General features: G+C 39.5%; 1 protein-coding gene across 2 annotated transcripts in view; it reads right to left on the bottom strand.

Moving 5' to 3' along the window:
- The window catches only part of PDS5A (PDS5 cohesin associated factor A), an 85,951-nt gene that overhangs the window by 21,529 nt on the left and 38,683 nt on the right, over nucleotides 1–25,739 (bottom strand). For both annotated transcript variants that reach the window (XM_033060308.2, XM_033060309.2), the window contains exons 7-20: nucleotides 25,125–25,205; nucleotides 23,571–23,711; nucleotides 22,508–22,623; nucleotides 21,634–21,728; nucleotides 19,406–19,551; nucleotides 11,348–11,499; nucleotides 8,862–8,975; nucleotides 7,327–7,408; nucleotides 6,539–6,587; nucleotides 6,270–6,409; nucleotides 5,144–5,259; nucleotides 4,336–4,441; nucleotides 3,290–3,450; nucleotides 455–578 (exon numbers count right to left, since the gene is read on the bottom strand). In XM_033060308.2, coding sequence (XP_032916199.1) covers nucleotides 455–578; nucleotides 3,290–3,450; nucleotides 4,336–4,441; nucleotides 5,144–5,259; nucleotides 6,270–6,409; nucleotides 6,539–6,587; nucleotides 7,327–7,408; nucleotides 8,862–8,975; nucleotides 11,348–11,499; nucleotides 19,406–19,551; nucleotides 21,634–21,728; nucleotides 22,508–22,623; nucleotides 23,571–23,711; nucleotides 25,125–25,205 — 1,623 coding nt within the window. The remainder of the gene's footprint in view (nucleotides 1–454; nucleotides 579–3,289; nucleotides 3,451–4,335; nucleotides 4,442–5,143; nucleotides 5,260–6,269; nucleotides 6,410–6,538; nucleotides 6,588–7,326; nucleotides 7,409–8,861; nucleotides 8,976–11,347; nucleotides 11,500–19,405; nucleotides 19,552–21,633; nucleotides 21,729–22,507; nucleotides 22,624–23,570; nucleotides 23,712–25,124; nucleotides 25,206–25,739) is intronic.

The following is a 25,739-nucleotide window of genomic DNA, read 5'->3' as shown; positions in this document are numbered from 1 at the left end:
CCCTGTACTGTATATAAAGTCTTTTTGCTCTGAGCTTGCAGTCAAGTCATTCGGTACTAACTGCCTTAGTGAGGGCAAGGCTGTGCGTGCAAAGACCTTAAACCTCCATAATTCAATACAGCTTGAAAGCAGAGGATGTTATCTCACTTAGTATCTGCTAAATGTGTCCCTGTGGGATTTGCCGTGGATCAGGCCAGCATATTTAGCTTACTTCCCCCAAACTTCTCCCATGCAGATAAAAAGGAAAACCTTCATCTATCAGACATGATCAAATCATGACTTTAAAACACAAATATTAATAACTTGTTATTATAAAACTATGCCTTCAGAACATACATCTGTAGGCTTCCTGACCTCATAAACATTTATACTACTAAACAGCAGGAATTAATTTTAATTACTAGTATCAATTAATAACAGAAGGAAATCTTTAAAACAAAAAGGCAACACATACCTCAAAAATCTGTGCAAGTTGTACTTCTTTATTTGAAAATATGGCATGTATACAGTGAACAGCTTGTTTTGCCTGATGAGGAGTGCCTCTTTTTGCTTTCTGATGCAAAATCGGAATTAGTGTTCTGTGTGAACATTAAATAGAATACTTCAAAATGTAATTTGCAGTCTACAAAAAAATAAGTATCTTCACACATACAAATCTATCATCACTGTCTTATAAACCAAGCATTCCTTTGAAGTCTGCTCAGGAAAGATCACTATCATGAAGCAAAAAATCAGGGTGGAATTGTATTTACCAATACTTGCTGAATATCTGCTTTGCTTGTAGACACACCAGAAGGAAACAGCCCACAGGAAAAAAAAATCAAACATGAATGAAAATCATGATCAAAATACAGCTATTTAGGAAGACAAATATAAGGTGGGGGGAACATGAGAGTTTCAGTTAGGGTAGATTCCTAGACTTATTATCCAAGCCTGGGAATGACAGGGCTGAAAAAAAATCTGTGAAAGCAAAGAATAACCACTAAACATCAGTGTGTTTACAGGTTTTTACAACTGAACTTTTAATTGCAATGTACACCCTAGTAAACAAGTGCTTTGCTGTAAGATTTTGAATTTGAATCTCCTGCAATCTATGTGCTGATCAGAAGGCACAGAAGGGAAGTGCAGGGCAGAAGCCACTCCTGATACCACGTCCAGGTTTGTCAGACTGCCACTGTCTGTGTCAGTGTCACAGCCCAGGCAGTGATGGAAGGCAGGCTCATCCCCTCAGAGCTCCGCAGCTGAGACACTACCTCAGGAGGTTCACCTCACCCTGCAACTCACCCAGCAATTGACATGAAAAAACAAAACCAACTAGAAAGACACTATACAGATATCCCAAAAAATTTCCCTGCTTTCTTGAAAAGTTCTTTAACAATATAGTATTCAGTACATGGATTATTCAGCTCCCTGCTGACACATTCTACATAAAATCAGCAACTGGAGGCTAAAGAGCAAATTGCTGGGTTGAAAGAATCAAACCTCAAACAGTTTCCTCAAAATCCCTACAAAATCCAAAATCAAACCAAAGACCCTGAGAAACATGTTAACAGTACCCTGAAGTAGAAAATCTCTTCTCAAACCTGCCAAGAGTCCAAAAATTGGATTAAGAGCCAACACAGGAAAGAATTCAGTAAAACCTACAGTTAAAATAAGCTTCAATACCTAACCTACATTTTAAGTACATGTACATTAAAGTGTCTTTGTCAAACTTTGGTGCAGCAGCTAGAAACCACACCTCAGCACACCTCAATTGACACAAATCTGCAAAAGGTTAAACCTTAAATGTTGACATGCACCTTTACATGTTTACATCTACATGTTCACACACTGTCCACGGGCTCTGAGCATGCCCAGTGTTTCCATCAGGCTCCTGAGTCATATGGTAGTCTTTGTCCATGAACTGGTACAAAAACCCTTATTCATTTCCTATACGAGGAAGAAGAATTTGAGTGCTGCTGGTGAACATTGCTTCAAAGGACAGCAAGTAACCCGCTCCCAGCAGCATTTTAAAAAAGCCCAAAACACAAACAGGTTCCTCGAAACAAACTATCTTGTTGATTGTATCAAATCATTCATTTATGACAAAAATTTCTGAATACATGAAATCCAGAATATCTACTTCTTCTGAGGCTTCTTTTTCTTTGTGTCACCGTGCAAACACTGACACAGCTTTTCAAAATGCCAACCTGACCTGCCAACCTGATTTGGAAATCATGCCAAAGATGCCACCTCCACTTTGACAGTTAGATTTTTAAGCTGAGACCTCCCAGACTAAACTTCACCAGCAACTGCCTAAGGCACAACATCAAAAGAAATGGCAGCAACACCAGATCCTTTGAGAGAACATGATATAGGCCAGCAATAGAGTGTTGATTAAATTCTAGTAGGGAACCAAAGACACTTGGGACTATATTAGGCAGTGTACTGACAATGGGGACTGCTGGGGACTTTTCCTTCTCTTTACCCCTACAAATTTCTTAAAACATATCTCATATACCTGTATTTGTAGTATTTTTCTTTTGTCCAAAATCTGATCCCCATTCAGAAGAATCACCAAGGTTAGAGCTTTAATTTACAGCAAACTCAAAAGTGTACACTGGTATGCATTTTAGCATGCTAATGTCCAAAATGCTATTTCAGTACATGAGAACTTGAAACCTGTGATTTATTATTTGGACAAGCTAGTTACTGACAGGGTGATTTTAAGGTTTCAAATGTTACTCATGAGGTATTTAATAGTGTGTGAATACCTAGTAGATTATTCAGCTCTAATCAGCAGTACAGCATTAATTGCATGACAACTTACAGACAGCCAATTATTCTTTGCTAGAAATTCATGCCGGCTTTTACATTTTGTTTCCTATCTTGTTTAAAAACAAACAGAGCTGTTAACTGTATCAGAGACTGTATCTGCATTCCTTACAAAGATAAAAAATCTGTGTGAAGGACAGATATGAGTAGAAATTATGCCAAGGAATCCTACTTTTTTTGCTGTATTTTTGCTGTTGCTTACTTTGTAACTGAAAAGATTTGCTATATACTGGTTTTAATGTGTCTGTTATAATAAAGAAGATTTTTAAGAAGTACCTAACATGTTCAATGAATAAATAAAAATTGTGAGAGCACAGAATTTAAAAATGAAGGGACAGGGACAGAAAGGTACTGAAGGAAATCAAAATCACGGAAGAGAAGCTATTCATGTTAACAAGACTAGATAGGTGCAACATATTGAATAAACTACCAAGAGGCAGAATTCCAGATATGAAAAGCAGTACATAATACTCACGATCTTATCTGTGGCAAGTCTGTTTCTATTTTGTGACCCGTGTTTCTGAAAATCTGTATGGCTGCCTCAGCTACCTTATCATCTTCCATCCTGAGGCACTGCAGTAGAGACTCATAGGTCTCTGCAGAGTGGAACGAGGTAGGATGTGTAAAGGACAGAACCTGCAGACACACATTAAAACAAAGGTATATTTATTCATAGTACATGAATAATCAGAAAAACAAAATGATGGCTGTTTATACACATTACCATCAACATAAATAGCTGTTACATGCCCATATGAAACTATTACATTCAGTAACTACATTGTGAAGGAAATTATATATAAATTTCCAAATAAATTCATCTAGGTTTTGTTTTTCAGGTCCTCCTGTCCACCAAATATTTTGTAAGATACTACATTATTTGAATAGATAAAAACACACTTCTTCAAATGAACACTTAGAGTATATGTTTACATTGCAATCTATTTAAGAACACTTCTTTTCCACCTAATTTAACGGAACTGAAATTTTAATTTCTCCCGAATCTATGGTCCCTGACAGAAAAGAAACCAAGGAAGTTAAGATATCTACAAATAAAACATGGGTTACTGTTTTCCAGATATTTCAAATCCTTTGTTCTCCCCCTCACTTCTCAGCATCACTGAGAAGACAAGTTCCCTTTTTTCTCTACATAATGTGGCTCTTGAGCTAACTGCTTGCTTTTCTTCTAATGTCATACACACCCCAAAGAGTCTCTCCCAGTTTCCCTGTTTCTCTTCCTCTGACTTTACCTCTACACCTTCTTCTCTGCTATTTCCCTAAGCAGAAAACAATTTCTGCTTTAACATGTCCATTTCAGTGCTCCGCATCCCTTTCAAAACACACTTCTCCCAACAAACCATCTCTTCCATTATTACTCTTTCAAGTGAGTATTAATAACCAGTTTCATTTAAAAAGTAATTATCTAAGTAATAACTATTAAAGTCATGCTAACATTAATTTGTTGCTCATGCCACTTCTGTCCCTTCTACTACAGATTGTAACTGCATTACTGTAGATTACCTTGAGAAGCTCAAGTCCTGCACGAATAGCAGTATCAGGACTTACACCCTCCTCTTCATCATCAGCTGTCCCCTCTATGGATTTATTCATTAGTTTTACTAGTGCACTGAAATGAGAAATACAAAAAGGAACAAACAAGCAAGTATGACAATGTTAAAGGCTGGAGATATAAGCATGATTACTTGGTTTTCACAACATATAAAGGGAATGCAACAGTCCTTTGGGGATGGTGTTGGCACTGCTGTTTGGTTTTTGCTATTTTAAAGTTATTACATTAGTCCTTTTTATTCTAATTTCACTTTCTGCAAAATGAATTCTTTAGAGAGAAAAAAATCCATCCAAAAAAAACCTTACCATGGTGGTGGCATAAGATCAGCACATACTTGCACAAGTTTCAGAATGTAATTAGGTTGCCAGACAAGTCTCAAAAGGAATCAAAACATTCTCTTACACAATCCCACAAAAGCTAATTAATTCAGATGCTATATAGAAGACTGTGCTGCAGTTAACTATGTGAAAATCATGTTCACAGTTTTTACCTGAAGCCCCACAAATAGAATTTTCACTATGAACTGCTACATTTTAAAAATCATTTTGCAGACAGCACTGCACAGCAGCATCAAAAGAAGCTGCATCCTCTAGGTTGCTGGGAATGAATACATCTACATAATTTTGATTTAAAACTCACCCACACATTTCGTGCTAGGACAGATCAATTTAAACCCCAAGAAAATTATTTTTAATTTTGCCATTTCTATCATCTTTTTAATAATTTATGAGTCAATTGTTCATGATCTTTAAAACTTACCTAATGGCTTCTGAGTCAATATGTACAGGGGCAATTCTTTCCAAAAGAAATTTGACCATTTCCAGAAAAGGATTTGTTGGTTGCTTAGGATTTGCAAGTTTCCGGGCTATCTCCCTCTACAAGAATGTTGGATACAAACAAGAATTACACTCATTTTACTTATTTCTTTAACATGTTGAGGAAGCTAAATACAGTCACTTCTTTTTACCACAGAAATTGTGGTATAATCAGTGACATGTAATTTAAAGGGAAGGGGGGGCTGCTGTATCACCATATGTCTCTTTACCATGTTATAGTCAAAGCAGACATACTTCACAAAACTATTAAAAAGGTTTCTAATTAGAGTTATTCATGCGTTCTTAAGAACTGAAGCCCTGATTCAAAATAGATTTAAGGAAGAGTGAAGTGCAGTGCACAGAATGTATATGTCTGTTGTCAAGTGTAATCCAGAAAACTGTGGGTAACCCTCCAGTACATGAGATTTCATAATGAAAAAATTGTCCTGCTACCTTCCCTGTAAAATTTCTGAGCCATCAGACAGAACTCAAGAAGTCTGTGTCTATTTGTAGATGATCTTTGTAATTTCTGTTAATTAAATTGCTTACTTTGCCTTACACCATTAAAAAAAAATCTGTGGTGATTGGCAGAATCTGGAAAAGTACAATTTAATATTAAGGTGTGTATTTTCATCAGAGAGGTTGAATAACATGAAAAAAACAAAGAATGATCTCAAAATACTATTTCAGGATGAGAAATAAATTAATGATATGCAGATGGTAATAGGTGACTTGCTGGTACTTGAAAGCTGGACCAGTGTGAGAAGATAGTTTGGGAACCCTACCACAAAACGAGCACTTGAAATTAAGTATTTTGAAGAAATAAATGGGTGCTCTAGATATTAGGCTTGGTGCTCATAATCCCAGGAAGGAATAAAGCTAAAGTTTTCTTAAGATGATTATCACAACAATCTTTTCCCTAATCTCCACAGGTCAATCAAAAAGGCATTTTTTGAAAATTGGAAACATGTAAAAACCATGTTAAGATAACTGAGGCGACCATTAATTCCAGATAGCTGTTTTAAGTACAAACACTTATGGTATAAAAGTTTGCCTTTCCATTTCCTTACCACACAGACATCTGCCTGTTTACAAGAACACGTAGGGCTAATTAATAATTCAAGCTGGGACCGAAGTTTCTCATCATCGCCCAAAACTTGATTAAATTTCTTCACAAAATCTTGTGCTTTTCCAGGATCTGGAAGGTTTTCTGTACGATTAAAAACAATTTAACATGAGATAAATTTGCAATTTCAGCAGGCCAAGATTCACAGAAACACAGTTTTCAGGAATGCTGTAGTAGTTTACAGAATATTTATAAAAAGTTATTAATACTTACTTGCTATGGTCATCAGCTTTCCAAACATGGCAGCACTGTTTGCTTCTGACTGAGGACAACAGCAAAAACAGACAAACAAATCAACAATATCTCCTTTATAAAATACATCTTTAAGCTGATTTGTTAGTTCTTCTGCAGCACTACTTTCTACTCCTGAATCTTATGTTTTATGTTTTTTACTTAAGAATAGATACTAGAATAGTGCAACTATCATTAGCAGATATTACACAGAAAGGGGAAAAATATTTCTGTAACACCGAAGAACTGCAAAAGTCATTAATTCACATAATAGGTCAAAGTCAGGAAAAATACTCCAGTACCCCCAAAACAAAAAATTCCCACAAGACCACTCTCTCACCAAAACCTCAAAGCAATGCCTTTTGTTTAATATTTCTACTAGTAAAATTCCAGTACAAATACTTAAAAACTTGGTTTTTTTCTAACCAATGAAGAAATCACTGCTTTATGTTACAACACGTTCTATTTTCAAAATCCCTTAGAACGAAAGAAAGAAAAAAAGTCTGTCAAAAGCAAACAAAACCCTTTGAAATTTTAAAACTTATTCCAAAGTTCTTGAGCAGTACTATGAAAAAATGATGAAAAGAAGGAGGTCATATACCTTCAAGCATTACAGAAAGCAACTTTACTTCGGGAGAATGGAATATCATCTACATACAAAAATCAATGATAACAAAGTTACACTGAACAAACAATACAGTATTAAATCCCCCTAGTAAATTAGTCCCATAGATCTACTGGATAAAGTATAAATATTTTCAAAACCGTACAGTGGGCTGCTTATGCAAATCCAGCAATTCTCGTACATGACTCCTTAGCATGTTCTGGCACTTCCACATCTCATTCAGTGCTCTGCAAAAAATGGGAAACCAGAAAAGAAAAGCTTCTTCATGACAAGAGCATGCTGGAGGTTTTATTAAACAAGACTGTTTATTTATCTTAGAAGTACAATACCTGCTAGGTACAATCAAAACCTAACAAATATTAAAAATAACTGTTAAAAACAAGGTGGAACCCATTTTCTTTTTTTACAGAAAATCATTCTTCCAGGAACAATTTAATATATGCAGGACACCCATAGTATTTCTTACAACCACCCAAATAAAAAACAGGTCACCATCAACCAGAATTCATTTAAAGTTACCTTCATCACAGTCCCTAATATAGAGCAAACCTAGAAGTTACCACCTGCACACTTTCAAGTCTGCATTGTTCTCATTTGATGGAAATGAATGGATAAACCCACTCTTCTCAAATATCAGGGGATGTTTTTGTCTAATGGATGTATAAGGTTTGTATATAAAAGGGAAATGTTTTCAAATGCTGTGCTACTTGCAAATAACGCCAAGCATCCATTATTTGTATTTTTATTATATAATACAAGATAACAGATGTTAGAAAAGTCTAAAAGAAAGCAAGTACAGTAAATTCACGAATACAAGCCGCACTGAGTATAAGCCGCATCTCTGGGTGTTGGCAAACATTTCAGTTTTTGTCCATAGATAAGCCGCACCCGAATACAAGCCGCTTTGTCGTTCGCAGCGAGGACCCGCATGCAATTAGTAACAGAACCGCGGCAGGGTGGGGTTTACTGGCTGAGCTAAGGCTGTGCAGGCTCGGCCCACTAGGGGTCGCTGACGGGGCCAGGTGGCCCAGCCCGGTGCTGCCGCTCAGGGCCGGCCGCCGCTGCCCCTGGGCTCAGTCACCCCGGGTCGGCGCTGCCCCGCGGTGGCAGGCAGGGACGGAGCTTCCCCTGCTCCTACGGCAGCGGCGGTGGGCGGGGACGGAGCTTTCCCGCGCCCGTGGCGCCGGCGGCGGGCAGGGACGGAGTTTCCCCGCTCCTGCCGCAGCGGCGGCGGGCGGGGACAAAGCACCCCGTCGGCTCCCCGAGCCGCAGCAATGGCGGCGCGCGCTTCTTCCCCCTCCCCGGGCCACGGCAATGGCTGCGCGGGGCTCCCGTCGGCTCCCCGAGCCGCAGCAATGGCGGCGCGGGCTTCCCCCCCCCGTCTCTCCCCTGGGCTGTGGCAGAGGAGGAAAGAGAGCTCTCCCGCCTCTCTACCCGCCCCCCATGCTGCCTGCAGGGAGCCAGGCTCCACCCGCGGTGCAACAAAGTAGCGATTTGTAACAATCGCAAAATGCCGACTTTGCAGCTGCTCGGCTCAGCACTCTGGCAGGCACTTCTGAGGTTGTATTAGCCGCTCCTGATTATTAGCCGCATTTCCGGTTTAGGAGCAAAATCTTAGTCAAATTGGTGCGGCTTGTATTCGTGAAATTACTGTATTTGTTGAGTACACACTATACTTACTTGACAGCATTTGGATCCAAGCTAGCATACAAATAGTACAAGCACTTCATTCGCTCTTCTGTTTCCAAATTGTGTGGAACAAGATACTGAGCAAAGATTTTCTCTACCAGTAATCTGCCGGAAAAGAAGAAAAAAAAGAAGATAAATCACTACTGTACATGGCAAACAACAGTGACACCTTTCAGACAAGCTGAAAAAGCAAGAACTAGTAGAAGTTATTAAAACCAGATTTTTCAACAAAGAAAGAAGACAAAAAAGTAGTGGCCTTTTTCTCAGCTGTAAAGATTCCTTCCACTACTGATAGAAAGATTAGCAAGAACTGCTCCTTGAGAACTTTACCATGTTCTTTCACTTTCACCTCTAAGAGGGAGTCATTTGTCACCATCCAAATTCTCCTTGTCTTTAGGATCTGAGAATCTCCCTTTCTTTATTCTAATATATAGAAGGAAGGAACACAGACAGTAAAAAGCTCAAATAAAGGAGAAAGAATACAAGAACATAACTCAAAGAGGAGGAAAAGTAAAAATCTAAAGTATCCTTGAGGGAATGGTTAAAATTGAACTATAGTACTTGAGAATCTACTCATTCTAACACACAAGGTAAAAATCAGTCCTAAAAGGGTGGAGATGAAGGAAGAGCAAAATATACACAATTAAAGGGGCAAAAGGGAAACTAAATAAGAACAAACCAAACTAGCAAAAACCATCTCCAATTATCTATTCTTTCAAAATACACATTTGAAGTTTTACATTAAATACCAACTTTGAACAATAAAATACAAGGAGTTCATCTAATAAACCCCCCCCCATGAAAGAACATTCAAATGTTAATTTAATTCATACTGTGCAATGTTCAGCTATACAATTTTATATTTATTGACAAATATTGCATGTGTTTTTTTAGAGTTTTAAAACTTTTCCACTATGTACCAGTGCACTAGTACTAGCAAGAACTCTGTGAGTGCCTTGTACAGAGACCACAGCAGCACAGATCAAACACACCTTACTTTTGCTCACACAGTTTATTTTTGTTGAAAGAAAATTCCAAGAGACATGAGGGCAAGGCACAGGAATAAAAGGATGACCATGAATATGGATGCAACTATCTCAAGACAGCCCATCAGCTTTAAAGAAAATTTGGCTTTGTCTCTCTAAATGTACACTTTCCTACTGATGACTCCAAGAACTAAACTGTTTGGGGAACAGGATCCTCAAATCTCAACGGACTCCACGTGTTTAACACAGTAGGAGATGAGAGGCATCAGAGCTCTTAACAATTTACAAACACTGCTCTAGTCCATGTCTCTATAGAAACATGTTCTAGAAAAGCTGTCAATACAAATGCAGAGACTGCATCATCCCTTCCCTGGCCCCTGTTAGTTAGGGTCAGGATTTACAAAGTGCAAGACACTTCTCTCCTGTGAGGAAAGTGACTGGCTAGTATAACAATAGCCGGTAACAGGACACATTGGTCCCATTCACTACACAACTTTGAGTCTCTGTCCACTATCAAACTTGTGTACTGAAAATACGATGTAAATATGGTAGAAAAACCAGAAACTTCTCAATGCAAACTAAAGTATATTTTTATGATATGGTGAATGAGCTTTGTATAAACTATGTGAAGATTTCCAGATTTTCAAAAAAGGTGCCAACTAATCAAATATGTAACTATGGCCCGCTTACGATCAGCCAGATGAACAAAGTGAGAGCCTTCACCACTGCAGTGGTTAAAAATTTAGTATCAGAACTGGCAACTGAAGGAGGCTATTGGCCCATTCAGACTAGTCACCAAGATAACAAAACACACTGAATTAAAAAGGCTGCATAAGCAAGGTTCTCAAAGGCTGTAAAGAATTTTCTGAGTCTACCATATTAAAAATCTAGGCTGAAATTCTGCCTTTGTGTGACCTCACAGCTTCTCTCCTTCAGAAGGACTATTTATAATCTTCCAAAACCTTGGCCAAAATACTTTTTTCAACACCAAACTGGTATTTCAAAAAAATCAAAGAGACTGAGTGACAAAAAAGAGATGAATCAAATATGAAAGCATCTCTGATGTTTCTTCAGCTTTAGGCCTACCTAAAGGTCCCTACCAAAAGGAGAGATCTGTGCATGTACTGTGGTGGGGACACACATCACACTCACAGATGATGGATTTTAACAGCCTGGCCTCTGGAAAGCAATAAGGCAAACAAGAACTGGCATAGTAAATGCCAAATTTGACCATTTTTTCCCTACACAGTAGTTAGTTAATGAAAATCTGCTATCATCATAGATCTAGTTCCACCAGTATATAAAAATGAATCCATGAACAGATAATACAACAGTCCTGAATATGTGTATACGTGTCTTAATGATTAATTAGATACATCATACATCAACCAACAAATACAGACTGTAACAGCTTTCACAGGATAAGCACATATTTTCAGACTATCTCTTATCACTATACAATTAAAATTAGGAAGACTTAGATTGACTCACTTGTCATCAATGCTATTTTGATAATATATGTGCAAAAGTTTATCCTTTATCCAGCTCACTTTCTCTGCAGCATCTTTTCCAGCCTCAGCATGAAGACAGTACTTCTTGTACAGCTGGGCAAGACCCATCATAGCTTCTTTTCTTACTCGCCACTAGAGAGGGAAGAAATTAAAAGAATTTGGGGAATTGGTTTTAGTAAATAAAAAAAAGAATCAAACAAAATACAGTAAACCTGTAGAAGCACGAAAGACAAAACAGCCACTTTCTGATTTCCTAAATTTAGACACTTCAAAAACTGAAAAATGCTGTTTGAAGCCTCTAGATGAGAATTTGCAAAGCCTGTGTAAGGGTTTTCTTGCCAGTACTATGCAGATTAAATATTGTCAGTACCCAGGATTTCAGTATTTCTCTGTGCTAAGCAAAGAAAATCTGGGAGCTAGCCAGCAAAAAAGAAGTTAAGTACAGCTTAACATGTACGCCTGAATAAGTGTCTTACTGAGTCAGGATTTGGAAGGCTTATCTATTCAGACACAGGCACCAGAAGTGGCAGACTTCTTTCTTCCCATGGTCTTGCACCGTTTTATAGCACCCTTGCCTAGACACAGGAGATCTGGAGCCTAGGCCAAGCCAAACCTGTTAGGCTTGAACTCTTAGGCCACTTTCCAGGACAGTGGAAAAGGCCCATTTTGCTGAAGCCTTGAAGCAATTGCTCTAAGACTGCGGGGATTAAGGAAAATAAAAACCCCACAGTACAACAGTTACAGGAGGAGTTCATGGGTTCTCAATCTTGCTTTTAGTGGTCATATTTTAACTCCTCAAGCAAATAACAACTATCCCATTATTAAATAATTTAGCAGACAAGATCCATAAGCCATCCTGTGGAAGGAATCATACCAGAGCCAACCTGAGGATTAATTTAGGCAGCATAGTGTCTCATGTTAAATGATTTACACAGTAAACTTCAGAAGACACTTGTTTTCCCACATGATTTAGAAGAAATGCATGAAATTCAAACTGAAAGAGATAAATTTCTTCCAGAATACACTAGTATCACTTTTGGCCTTGAACTCCCAAGGACTAACAATCCTCAGATCAGCCTATGAAGCATAAATGTAGATACCATTAGTCATACCGTAACTCCCTCAATCTTGTTAAGCTGAAGGCTTGACTCAATACCACTGAGGTACTGTACATTTAATTTCTTAATAGTTTTACTGAATGATTTCCTTTTCTTGAAGGGCAAAGAAAAGAAATCTTCAAGATAATATGGCTTGTGTCACCACAAGACACCACTAGCTGTTGGAGTAAGTTGTAACAATAAGATGGAAAAAACAAACTTGTATTTTGTTACATAATTCTTAAGTATTAAAACCATAAATGACAGGTCAAGATAGTAATGACTTTGCTAGAACATAGCACAGTAATTAGTTTCACAAAAGAGAAAAACTTCAGCTATAAACAGATGTTATTTTTTTAACCTTTCTGCAGGAATTTGTTCTCTTCTGTTACGATCTAAAGCACATTTTTAAGAAAATAAAGGCCTGAATGGGGAACATTTTCAGAGAAGTATTAATATTTTTCTGCATTCAGATATACCCTTCCAATGCAGGTGGTAGTATCATCAGATCTCCTATATAAGATAAGAAGGATGGTAAAATTCGTCAGAAGAAAATAAAAAAGGATTTCTAGAAATGATTCCAGAAAATTTAAGTCTAAAATGAAGGAGAAACAAGGAGTTACAAAGGAAATATAATCCTGATTAATGAAACTGCTGTTGAGTAGATCTCAGATTATGTAGAAAGGCAGTTGTAGACTGACAATAGCAGACACTGGACCAAACCCCTTAGAGGATGTTTTGAATACCATGGAAGCAAGTCACTGAACAGGAGACAGATACATGTAGCGAAAAAAAAGAATAAGATGCTTCTGAGAATTAAAGTTGCAACAGCAAATAAACAAAGAGGAATGTAATAATCAGTTTCAAAGGCAGCACATGAATAAATACAGCTAACAGAATTACCACCCTGATTTAATTAACAGAAAAATTTTGATAACCTTAGCTTCCTTGGTTGATCAACATAATTGAATTCCTCCACTGATGACTGTTCGGCTGAGTTTTGAAATAAAAAAAAATTGCTATTAAAGTTCAATACAATCCCTTATCCATTAGGATAACTAACCTGTTCCTTTCACAAACATCTTACAATCGTTCTCCATCTGGAAAAAGCTGCAATGGTTTTCAGTACAGTTAAAACTAACACACATGAAGAGAAATGCACGAAGAGAAACCAAAAATGGGTCCATGATTCTATGGCTCCTCACTCTATAGCTTTTGGCTTCAAGCTGACAATGTGCAAGTCAGTTCTTATGAAGGGCCTGAGTCTCTACTCCATAAAGACGGTTGGGAGAAATGCCAATGAAGTCAGCTGTCAATACTCTTAACTTCTCACGTTCCTAGGATTATTCCAATATACTGGAAAAAAGTATTTTTGCTATTTGTTTTTAAAATGTCTCCTAATTATTCTGAAAAGTGAAGATGCTGGAAAGACCCTTGAGACAGTGTCCCAATGGAGCTTTTCTAAGAACAATTATTACCAAAGTCTAGATTTCAGTTCTTGGGAAGATCTGTTAAGAGTTACTTTTCCATCCAGAGCAATAAAAATGGATTTGAAAACTACTGGTGGAAGTGGGGTTTGTTTGTTTTTAAACTATTGTTGTTTTTTAAATAGTTACAATCATCATGCAAATGTCTGTATAGATCAAATCAGCTAAGGACGTTTCTTAAAATACATAGTGTCTTTTAGTCAGAAACTTTTACTGTAGAAAGTGTTTAGACTATCTTTACCAATACTGTGTCAACTAGAATATGGTCAGGAGAAAGAAAACAGATCACTTCAATGTACCAGTCAGCACAACTTAAATTTTCTCCCTGCTTTATAAATATAAGAGGCAGAACTGAAATCACAGGTTGGCACTTTACTTCAGCCTGTTGGACAAGCATTATTTTCCTGCTAATAGCAATACTCATTCGACAGATGATTGCAGGCCTACAAAGATGAAGTCAAACTGATGAACGATCATTTAGGAGTTTGCTGTAGATGTGTCCAACAGAAACCCAGCTACAAAGGGTACATAGCCAGCAAAATCCACAGATCTTTTAAAGAAAAAGAATAATTAAAATAGGTATAATGCAGTCGGCCTGGAATTGAGAAAATCCTACATAGAAAACAAAGATAGTTACATGGACATTATCAGTGCTCCTCTCCCAAACTGTAGAAAAATCCTAAAAAAACCCCAAAACCCCCACAGATGAAAGTTTACAAGGCCTTAATCTTCGTTTTACAGCACTAATCACATTTACCAACACATCCTGTATTGCTAAGGTCTACCTCAAATGCTAACTATTTCTTGTAGCAATTTCTAGTCAGTGCTCACTTTTACTTTCTCCTCAGGATGCATTTTCATTAAAGCTCTCTCCAGAGATTTTTTATAAGAAAAACATCATGTACAGATGAAGTTAATAGTCACTGATTGCCAGAAAAAACACCTAACATTGAATTGCAACATATCAAACATATGACTGGTGTGACATGACTTAGTCAAACGTGAGGAACATTAAGTGCGGCCACACTGATTTAGAACCACACAAAAAAAGACCTAGTTCTGTAGAAATCAGTATTACAGCTGTGCAGCAATAGCTGACTGCCTCTTACTGACAGCAGCATGCTAAAGGAAAACAGACACAGACACTGTGTTGAAGACACAGTAATAATCATTCCATTCTCACTAGGTGGAATTCCCACTGGGAAGTGGTGGCTGTACTAAAAGTTTTTAGATCTCATAAATGACCTTTTGGACATGTTCAGCAGCTGAAAAAGAAGGAAGGTGATCTTGATCACTTCTGAGAAACAAGCAATGTCAAGATGCAAGTACAACTACTTGAAGAGCAGCTTTATAATAGTGAACATACTCAAAATCAGTATTTCTCTGTGTAAAGATGACATCCTTTTCTCAAAATTCATTATAGTAACATTGTCATTTAAAAGGGGGACAAAAATATGTAAAGTTAAAAAAAATTAATTGAAGTAACTAGCTAGAATGACATAGGGGGCATCCTTTCTATAGCCTATCGAAAAAGAACAATAATAATGAGGGAAAAAAAAATCAACATTGCTACATAGCACAGAGAAGTCTGCTATTAGGCATCACTTTTCAAAGAGCATGGAGCCACAGCTGAAAATATGTAAACAGGAAACAGTGTAAGCTCTGGCAAACTGAAAGTAAATCCTTGATGAAGCATGAGCAATAGTCTCAAAATGAAGTTATTAAAAGCATACTAACTAAACATCTTCACCAAAGCTTCCAGAAGCAGGAAGCCTTCCAGACCCTTTCTGTCTGGCTTAAAGGCAAACAGATTTACACCAGGAGAGAGGTCTGAAGAGGTTTCTTAAAGAATCATTAAGAGATATTTTTAAAAAAATTAATAAAGCAAGCAGGAACAAAATCATTAAGACCAAATACTAATTATTCTATCAATGCGATCTATTCATAAACATTGAAAACAGCAAATGTGAAAGGAACCAAAGGGTCTGGAGAGGAACAAAGTGCCACTCATCAGAACATCTGATTTTGAATGGGCAAACAAGTTGAGATAGAACCGTAACGACAGCAAAGAGCTGACACTAAAACAAGTTGAAAAATAAGTTACAGAAATGTGTCACTGAACTTTATACAATGGGTTTTATCTAAGTTTTATCTAAGAAAAAAAAACTTTATCAGACCCAGAAGTACATCAGTAAAATGCATTAGGATCCCAAAAAACTTCCAAAAAAGTCTCATACCAGAGGGCCTTATAATAAAAATTCTGTTGAGAATTAATTGTTAACTAAAAGTTAGGGGAAAATGGGTGGAAATAAATGACTGATTTTCACAGTGAAGGGAACAAAATGAACCTACAGACAGAATCAGAAAGGAATCTGAAAAATGGAATATGAAAAATTACTACAAAACTGAACTGTGTGTATAAAATTTACTGAGGTAGTCAGACGTAAGTAACAATTAAGAATTGCAGAAAAATCTCATTCTACTGAATTGTTATGATATGAAATGGAAGAAGTTCAGTCAAGGACAGGTTTTCCCACCAGCATTAACTGCATGTACAGTATTTGGCAGTATACCATCTAAAGTTATTCAAGAAAAACACTGACGTTAACATGAATGTTTTCCAAAACTGTTAGCTCAGTGCTCAGAAATCGCAGAAGAGACAGAACATTTCAGAATAAGAAAAAAAGTTATCATCAAGTATGGATGCACGCGGTGCAAACTGTGAATGCCATTCAAAATCAGATGTTCTGATGAGTGGCACTTTGTTCCTAAGTCTGGTCACCTTAGTTCCAACACGACAGAGAACATCCAGACAAGAATGATCAGAAGTATGCAACAATCAATGTGTGTTAATCAGGTGATTCTTTAGAATGGAAAAAAATAACTGGAGAAGATATGGTATTCATATTTATTAAATATAAATGAGTCCAAGAATATTCATTATTTTATGTAATCCAAGAACTATGAGATATTCAGTCAAATGATCAGACAAGTTTAAAAGCAAACAAGTGAAGTTACTTTTCCCAAAGATGCACTAAACTTGAATTTGCTGATACATATGCCATGGAGGCTTCTAAAGAACAAATAAATTCAAGAAAGAACTTGATAAATACATGGAATAAAGTTCTGTTGAAAGTTATTATGAACATGTGCCAGTAGACTTAAATCCTTAAATCACAAATTGTTGGAAGCCAAAAGTGACCACTGAGAACTGTAATGGGTTATAGTGACCTATGGCTTAAACATGTGTGACCATTCTTATGTTCTTACAATGTAACTGTGTTTATCGCAAGTCAATGACCCTATTTGCTTGACAACACTTGATTGATGCCACCATAATACAGAATTTTCATTAAGATGTTCTCATCCTAATTACTTAATTATTAACTAACATTAATTTATTATTTAATTATTAATTAATAATAATAGTAATTTCATGATTACAAGCCGCACCAGATTATAAATCGCACCTCCAGGTATCAGCAATGTTTAGGTCTTTGTCCATATATAAATCACACTGGATTTATAAGCCGCACTGTCATTCGCAGCGAAGACCCGCGTGCAACAAAGTAATGAATTAGTAACGGAATTGTGGGATCGCGGGGTTTACTGGCTCGGCTCGGGCGGGCTCGACCTGCTCGGGGTTGCTGATGGGGCCGCCAGGCTCACTCGCCCCTGCCCGCTGCCTGCACTACCGCTGCCGGGCTCGCTTGCCCTGGCCCCGTGCTGCCCCGCGGTGCCGGCACGAGCTCGCTTGCACCCATGGCGGCAGGCAGGGATGGAGCCCCCCGCCTCCACCCATCGTGCTGCCAGTGGCAGGGAGCCCGCCTCCACCTGCTGCACAACAAAGTAACCAATTTGTACAGTAATTTCACGAATACAAGCCGCACCAATTTGACCAAAATTTTGGTGGAAACCCGGAAGTGCGGCTAATATTCCGGGGCGGCTAATCTATTAACAAAATTCTAAAAGCTGCCAACACGGAAGTGAGAGCCCGCGGCAGCCCCAAGCCAAGCTGGAGCCCGGCCGGCCCCGGCAGAGGTGGGAAAGCCTGGCAGAGGCGGGGCCAGCAGTGTGGGGGCGGGCGGCAGAGCCTGAGCCAGCAGGGCGGGGCAGGGAGGGCGGCAGAGCCTGAGCCAGCATGGCGGGGGAGCCCGGGAGAACTGGGGCTAGCAGTGCAGGGGAGCATGGCAGAAGCAGGAAGGCCGGCGGGTGGGGCTGCCTGGCAGCGGGGGAAGCCCAGCAGAATCGGGGCCAGCAGCGTGGGGGAGCCCGGCGGTGCGGGGGCCTGCAGTGCCGGCCAGGGCGAGGAAACGCGGCGGTGGTGCAGACGGGAGGGGGCGGCCGGCGAGCCTGGTGGCGGCGGCGGCAGCCCTGCCGGCGGGGCGAGCGAAAGCGGCGCTCGCGAAGCGCCGCCGCCGCTCGCGGAAGCGCCGCCGCCGCGAGCGAAGCGCCGCCGCCGCTCGCGGAAGCGCCGCCGCCGCGAGCGAAGCGCCGCCGCCGCTCGCGGAAGCGCCGCCGCCGCTCGCGGAAGCGCCGCCGCCGCGAGCGAAGCGCCGCCGCCGCGAGCGGAAGCGCCGCCGCCGCGAGCGAAGCGCCGCCGCCGCGAGCGAAAGCGCCGCCGCGAGCGAAGGCGCCGCGGGGCGGGCGCGGCGCTCGCGAGGCGGGCGCGGCGCTCGCGAGGCGCGGCGCAGGGCGAGCGAAAGCGGCAGCGGGGCGGGCGGCGAGCCCGGCGGCGGCAGCCCTGCCAGCCGGGCGAGCGAACGCGGCAGCGGGGCGGTGCTGACGGGAGAGGGGGGCCAGCGAGCCCGGCGGCGGCGGCAGCACCACCCGGCCAGCCCCGCCGAGCCGTGGCGCTGAGCTGGGCCACCCGGCCCCGTCGGCAACCATGAGCGGGCCGAGCCTTCCTGGCCCCGCCCCGAGCCAGTAAAGCCCGCTATGCCGCGATCCTGTTACTAATTGGCCAATTTGTGAAAGCTGCGCACGGATTCTCGCGACGAACGAAAGTGCGGCTAATATTCGGGGTGCGGCTTATCTATTGACAAAGACAGCAACATTGTCGAGGCACCGGGGGTGCGGCTTATAATCCGTGCGGCTTGTATTCGTGAAACTACTGTAATAATCACGAAATCCCGGATTTTACTGGCAGGTGCTTGGCTCGGCACCTCGGCTTGCACTTCCGGGTTGGGAAATTTCAGAACTTTGCTCATATATTAGCTGCTCCTGAGTGTAAGCCGCATTTACGGGTTGGAAATTTTAGTCAAAATGGTGCAGCTTATAATCATGAAATTACAGTATTTAATTATTAAGAAAATAATTTCTTCCTGCAGTATTCTTTGTTAATAGTCAACCCTGAAGATTCTCTGATTCTCTGGCTTTGGAGCCTTTTTATTTTATTTTTACCAAAGTATATTACAAGCAGGTAATTGCTGAAAATACAATAGTAACACTTACCCGTTTGTCCAGTGTTCTCTCCCTTACAAAGCCAAGTAGCTGGTCGTTGACCAAAGAGAGATCTCTCTTGCCCGCAGTAATAATTGTAACAATAACATCATGTCGAATGGCTTCTTCTGGGTCATGTGATCTAACCTTCAAATATTCTGTTATAAGCAGAAACAAGGAGAAGCTTGGTATTTTTACGTACGTGTGATGTATTCTGATTTATTGATTAAATGTCAATCATATATCACAACCATGTAATCCATTAAATATAGAGCTACCCACAAGAAACATCTGTTCTGATGCTTTCTATGTTAAATATAAAACAATTAGGTAACTGTAAATATCAGAAGAATATAGGAGTAATATGATATTTTATGGTGTGACAGCTTTTATGACAACCTCATTTGCTAGAAGCAATAAAGTGAAATAAAGTTGACTAGAATATATTGTAATGGGAGTTGAGGGAATAAAAAGAAACAAAAATAGAAGAAACTCTCACTCCCAAAAAGTGAAAAATGTAAACAATAAATCAAAAATACTGACAATTGTTGCAGAATAGCTTGCATCAAAAACCAACAGTATTCTCTCACAGTTATAATGATGCTGTAGAGAAAGAAGAAACTTCATAGTTCAGATGAGCAAAAAGGAACAGAGTAGTGGGGAACTCAATAGCTGGTTTGGAAAAATAAGTAAGGATATTGCACCAATACTTGCTTTGCCTCACCCCAAGTTTATCTAGAACTTGAAATTACAGTAATTTCACAATTACAAGCCGCACTGAGTATAAGCCGCATCTCTGGGTGTTGGCAAACATTTTGTCCTTTGTCCATACACAAGCCGCACCCAAATATAAACTGCTCTGTCATTCCCAGGGAGAACCCGCGTGCAACAAAGTTGCCAAATAGTAACAGAATCAGTGGGATGGCAGGGTTTACTGGCTCAGCCCTGCTCAGGGCGGCCACCAGGGAGCGGTCCCAGCCCTGCTCGCTGCTGCCGCCGAGAGGCAGGGGAGCGGCGTGTCCGGCCGGTGCCGCCGGGAAGAGGGAGAGGGGCGTCCCTGGTCACTGCCGCCAGGAGGAGGGAGAGGGGTGTGCCTGGCCGCTGCCACTGGGAGGAGGGAGAGGGGCTTGCCCGGGCAGTGCTGCCGGGAGGAGGGAGAGGAGTGTCCCTGGCCAGTGCCACCGGGAAGGGGGAGAGGGGCGTGCCCGGCCATTGCCGCTGGGAAGAGGGAGAGGGGCTTGCCTGGCGAGTGCCACTGGGAGGAGGGAGAGGGGCTTGCCCGGCCAGTGCCACCGCCACGCCTCCCGGGGCTGGGCAGCGTTGCTGCTGTGCCACCACTGCCCTGCCGCCTGGGGCCCCTGCTGGCTCGGACTTCCGGGTTGGGAAATTTCCAAAATTTGTTCATATATAAGCCACTCCTGAATGTACACCGCACTTCTGGTTTGGGACCAAAATTTTAGTAAAAATAGTGCGGCTTGTAATCGTGAAATTACTGTACTTTAGAATTCATTCTGCAATGGGTAGCTTCTTACAACTCAGTCTGACAAAGTCTACATAAAATCACACACTCCTCTGCTTACTAATAACTAGCACTTGTCTTGAACAGAAACCAATTACAGTAATTTCACGACCATAAGGTGCACTGGATGATAAGGCGCAACCCCCGGGAGTCGGCAAAATTCGCAACTTTGTAGATCATATAAAGCACACTTCTTTTTTGCGGCGAGGTTCCGCCCCCAGCTCGCCCCACACGTTTGCTGGCTGAGGCCCTGCCTCAACCCAGCACCCATGGGCCTCGGGGCCCGCCCGGACCCAACAGGGGTGGCGCCGTGGGCCCTGGGGTCTGCCTGGACCCAGGAGGGGCGGTGCCGTGGGCCCCCAGACCCACCTCCACCTGGTAGGGGTGGTGCCGTGGGCCCCCGGGCCCGACTCCAGCCGCCTGCCGTGGCACTGCCGGCTCTCCCCACGGCTCACACTTACGGGGTGGCAAACGTTGCAACTTTGTACATCATATAAGGTGCACCGGACTATAAAGAGCACTTCCAGGTTCGGGGGAAAATTTTAGTAAAAAGGGTGCGCCTTATAGTCGTGAAATTACTGTACTCAGCAGATAGCTCTGCCATCCAGCATCAAGCGCTGGACTCGATACATTTCAGAACTACACTGCTATGTACAAAAATAGTTACACAATTCCTTGCTCATTTTGTAGATTATTCTAAACCCCTGTATGAGCATCTCACCAGTGAGGTCTTTTGCTAAGTCTGGATGGTTCATCAAACAATGACTGGCGAATTTCACACTCTCTAATCTCACAGGGACATGGATATCATTGAACCTAGAGGGATAGAAGATGATGAATGTTAATTTTTAATTAGCTTTGCAAATCAGTATTATTCTCTATGTAGTAACATGTGCTGATAATATAGTCTCTTAACTACTGGAATACTTTTATAGGGCAAAATTAGAGAATATAGATGTTCTGAATCTATCTCCATAATGTACCTCATATAAATATTTGTTATTTCTTGTGAAATTCAGTCAGGACTAAAATTAAAGAATGAATATTATGTATGTGGATAAAAATTCAACCCAATGGATTTTGCCCACTGACTTCTGAACATAGTTTTCCATACAAAGTCAACTCTGTGTATACGCACACACAAAATTACTGAAATGTAAATTTGCATCAAACAGGAACCATTTGAAAACACCCACTTCTTAAAAAATTATGAACTTCTACATTTATGTAAAAGAAAGTATCTCTTTGCTCAGATAAATACCAAGCAAAATAGATGGAGTTGCAGATACAGCTGAACAGTATGAAATTTCAGACAATGTTGGTATATGTGTAAATTCTGCTATGCATATAATGTGCTATCTATCTAACTGATATGCCCACAGCTGATAGCAATATTGCAGCAGTCCTTCAGGCTTCTTCCTTCTAAAATATAACTGTATGCAGTTTTCTGCTTTGAAGATTTAATGAAGTAACTTGTTCAAATACAAACAGTTACATCCTCTACAAAGCCAATGAAAAATGCAATACTCTAAGAAAACAGAAAAAAGAACACTTGAAAAGAACAGAAATTCAAAATTCTATCCCATTTCTCCTACCGCCCAAGAAAGCACTGCCAAAGAGGTCGATTTTGCGTGGCCAGATCAGAATCTTTGGAGCCAAAGAGTTTAGCCAGAAGTCGAACAACAGCCAAACGTTCCTCTCCATCATTGCTCTAAAAATCAAAACATGAAAAAGGAACTATAAATCATTACCCATAATACCTTAGTAAAAATGTTCTGTTTTCTGAACAGTTAGATTAGAAACTGAGTTTAAAAATATTTCTGGTGATCCTCATTCTCTTTAATTATCTTACTGGATTAACATGAGGCAAAATATACAAATACCTATGAAGTATTGCAAACATTGAGTAGACATGCTATGTCTTCTCTTTCAGGAGTAAAAACCCATACAAAGTACTCTAACTACATTTGACAATACAAACAATTAATGATTTGCTTTAAAACTATTTTATTAGATTTTCATTTTTTAAAGGCTATTTTATGTTTGCGGTAAAGACACCAATTAAGTTGTTATAAACATGTGCACTAATGAAAGCTACACGTAATTTCACTAAATACATATTGGTTACTTTTGTTTGTTGCAACTATAGTCTACATGTACACCCACACACACAATCCACTTACAATCCTAGGAAAGACAATCAGTTTTTTAATTAAAACCCCCACAGACTTCCAATTCAGGATAAATTAACTGCTTTCAAGGATTCAGAAGCAGTCAGCTGACAATAACAAATCTGATAAAATATTAGGAAATACTTCCCCTATTATTAAAACATTATTTCATAGAAGAAAATCTATACTGAAGCTAACACATTTGCATTTCATAAGATAAGCCAAGGTTTTGCATTAGATTGCATTAATTTATCATTATAATGAATATATATATTTTGTGTGCATAATACATGTTTGCAAGCACAACAGGCACATAATTGCATACAAATTTCTAGTATCCCTTCTTTAATATTATATTTACATACAAAATAAAGCAATAAATACAGAATTTTTATCCCACTAGTAGAACACTTATTAAATATACAGTTCTGTGCTCTTAATACACCCACAAATTTTACTGATTGTCCAAAGCTACACTATAACCCACCTTCAACTTGAATTCCAGCTGTGGCATGACAGACAGCAGTAAGTGAGGATCTATGGCAAAAAGCTCTTGTATCAAGTCAAACACATGTTCTGATAAGTCACTTACTGAAGACTTTCCCAGTACCAGAACCTGGTTAAAAAACTAAAATAACAATATTATGTAGTACATTTTTCTTCATTAATGCAAACATTATTTTAAAAAATTATTGTAATGTAGTACCAGTAATGGTTTTACATTAATGAAAGGCACTCATAGCACAATTTCTTCATTGCATCAAAGCATTTCACCCTTAAAATTTTTGCTCAGGTAAATTACAAACACCCTTCTCAGTTCAGTTTTAGTAATTCTATCAGATTAGTTTAATACATGACAATTTGATAATTTCAAATCTCAGTAACTATCTCTCAAGCAAAATTAACAGGTAGTAAAAGAATTGTTAAGTTAAAATGCACATTCATACAGTAGAAAAATTAGTATTTTAAAAATATTTTCTTATAATTGAAACCAAATCCAACTGAGGATAATCAAATGCTGAAAATAAAGATTCTCTGCTTCAAATCCCTTTCAAAGAATGCCAGATGTCTTTACGTTATGTTGCACAATATTTGATGGGTAATGTATCAAGATCATTAGTGATCTAACAAAAACAAACCAAAGTTAGTCTAAATAATGAATTATTCTTTTAAATTTATATAAAGTATATTGAAATTTAATATTTCCTATTAGTTATTGTGGGTTAATATTATTTAAGCAGTGCAAATGCAATACAAAACAAGTCATTATACACTTGAAAAGGAAAGTAAGGAGAATGATATTAAACTAACTCAAAAATTACGTATTATCCATTTCCAGATATGACTAATCAGAAAGCTTAAAAAAACAGGGGTATTGGAATGTGTTAACTGTTAGTGAGACTTCTCGAGATTTTTTAATACTTACTGATTAATCTTCTATGAATCTGCCTACTTCTATGAATCTGCCCTTTTAAACTACTCTGAATTTTATTAATTCTATTGGCTTCAACACCAAGGAAAGACAACAGAATGGATCAGACCACATTCAAAGATTGCAGTAGCTGTATTAATAGGCAGAACATACAGCGCTCATTCAACAAGAAGGAATTATACTTTGAAGGAAGCCTTGTAAAAAGCATAGCTCTTTCACTCTTTATGACTACAATCATAGCAGGTTTAGGAGGGAAAGAAAATCCAGCAAAGAGCCAGTAGCTTGAAATTCTTCAAGTTTGGTATGAAATGGGGCTGTCTGGTTGCTGACACATGAATAATTCCTTTTGTTATAACAGGATTTTTGGTGGTCACCTATTTTTGCAGCCTAGATTTAGGCTTAACATTAGATTGAAATGGATAAAAATTCATTTCCTCTTCACTTATTTGAAATACTTCGTACACTTAACTATGCCAACAATGTCCTATTCAAAAAACTGTAGTAGTTTCTACAAACAAAATTTAAAAGAGTAAAAATACCCATGAATTCTCCAATAAATCAAGACAGTCTCGTCACTTGCAAGTAACACAGATTAATTGATTTACATACATTGGCAATACACGGTTCAATGGTCTGGACGGTCCTTTTCAACAGGACTTTTGCAAGATCAAACGCTTGTTTGTTAAGGTTCTGAAATAAAGAAAATATAATAAAATTTTAGAATTTTTCCACGCAATATCGTATCTCCATACTCTGAAAATTAACGTGCACCAAATCCAGCACTGAGAAATGAATGCATTGAAATTAATATTTAAATGTGGTTTTGTTTGCCCCTCACATACTCAAAGGCACACTCAGCTGCAAGTTCAGCCTCGTCTAGAGAGTAAAATTGTGCACTGACTTCTCCACAGGCTGTACCATATGCTGTGAGATAGCCCACAGTGAGATTATAGAAAGCACCTACACTTGGGCAAAGTTAGCAGTTAACTTTCCAAGTAAGCATTTGATTGTAATATGAAAAATCTGAATATTGTTTATATTGCTCTTGAGTAAGAAGAAGAATGTAACTGCACATCTGAAGAACTTGACTGTTCAAGTCTGTACAAATTCCATATGCAGTATCACATATCATCTAAGGATTAATGCAGCTTGGAGAAAAAAAAAATAAGATTTGGATGAGCTTATTGCCCTGAAAATTACAAATCACTGCAGACAAAATGCAGG

The sequence above is a fragment of the Catharus ustulatus genome, chromosome 5 (genome assembly GCF_009819885.2).
Source record: "Catharus ustulatus isolate bCatUst1 chromosome 5, bCatUst1.pri.v2, whole genome shotgun sequence".
NCBI lineage: Eukaryota > Metazoa > Chordata > Aves > Passeriformes > Turdidae > Catharus > Catharus ustulatus.
The sequence above is the reverse complement of the archived record's forward strand: the minus strand, read 5'-3'. Positions and strand labels throughout refer to the sequence as shown.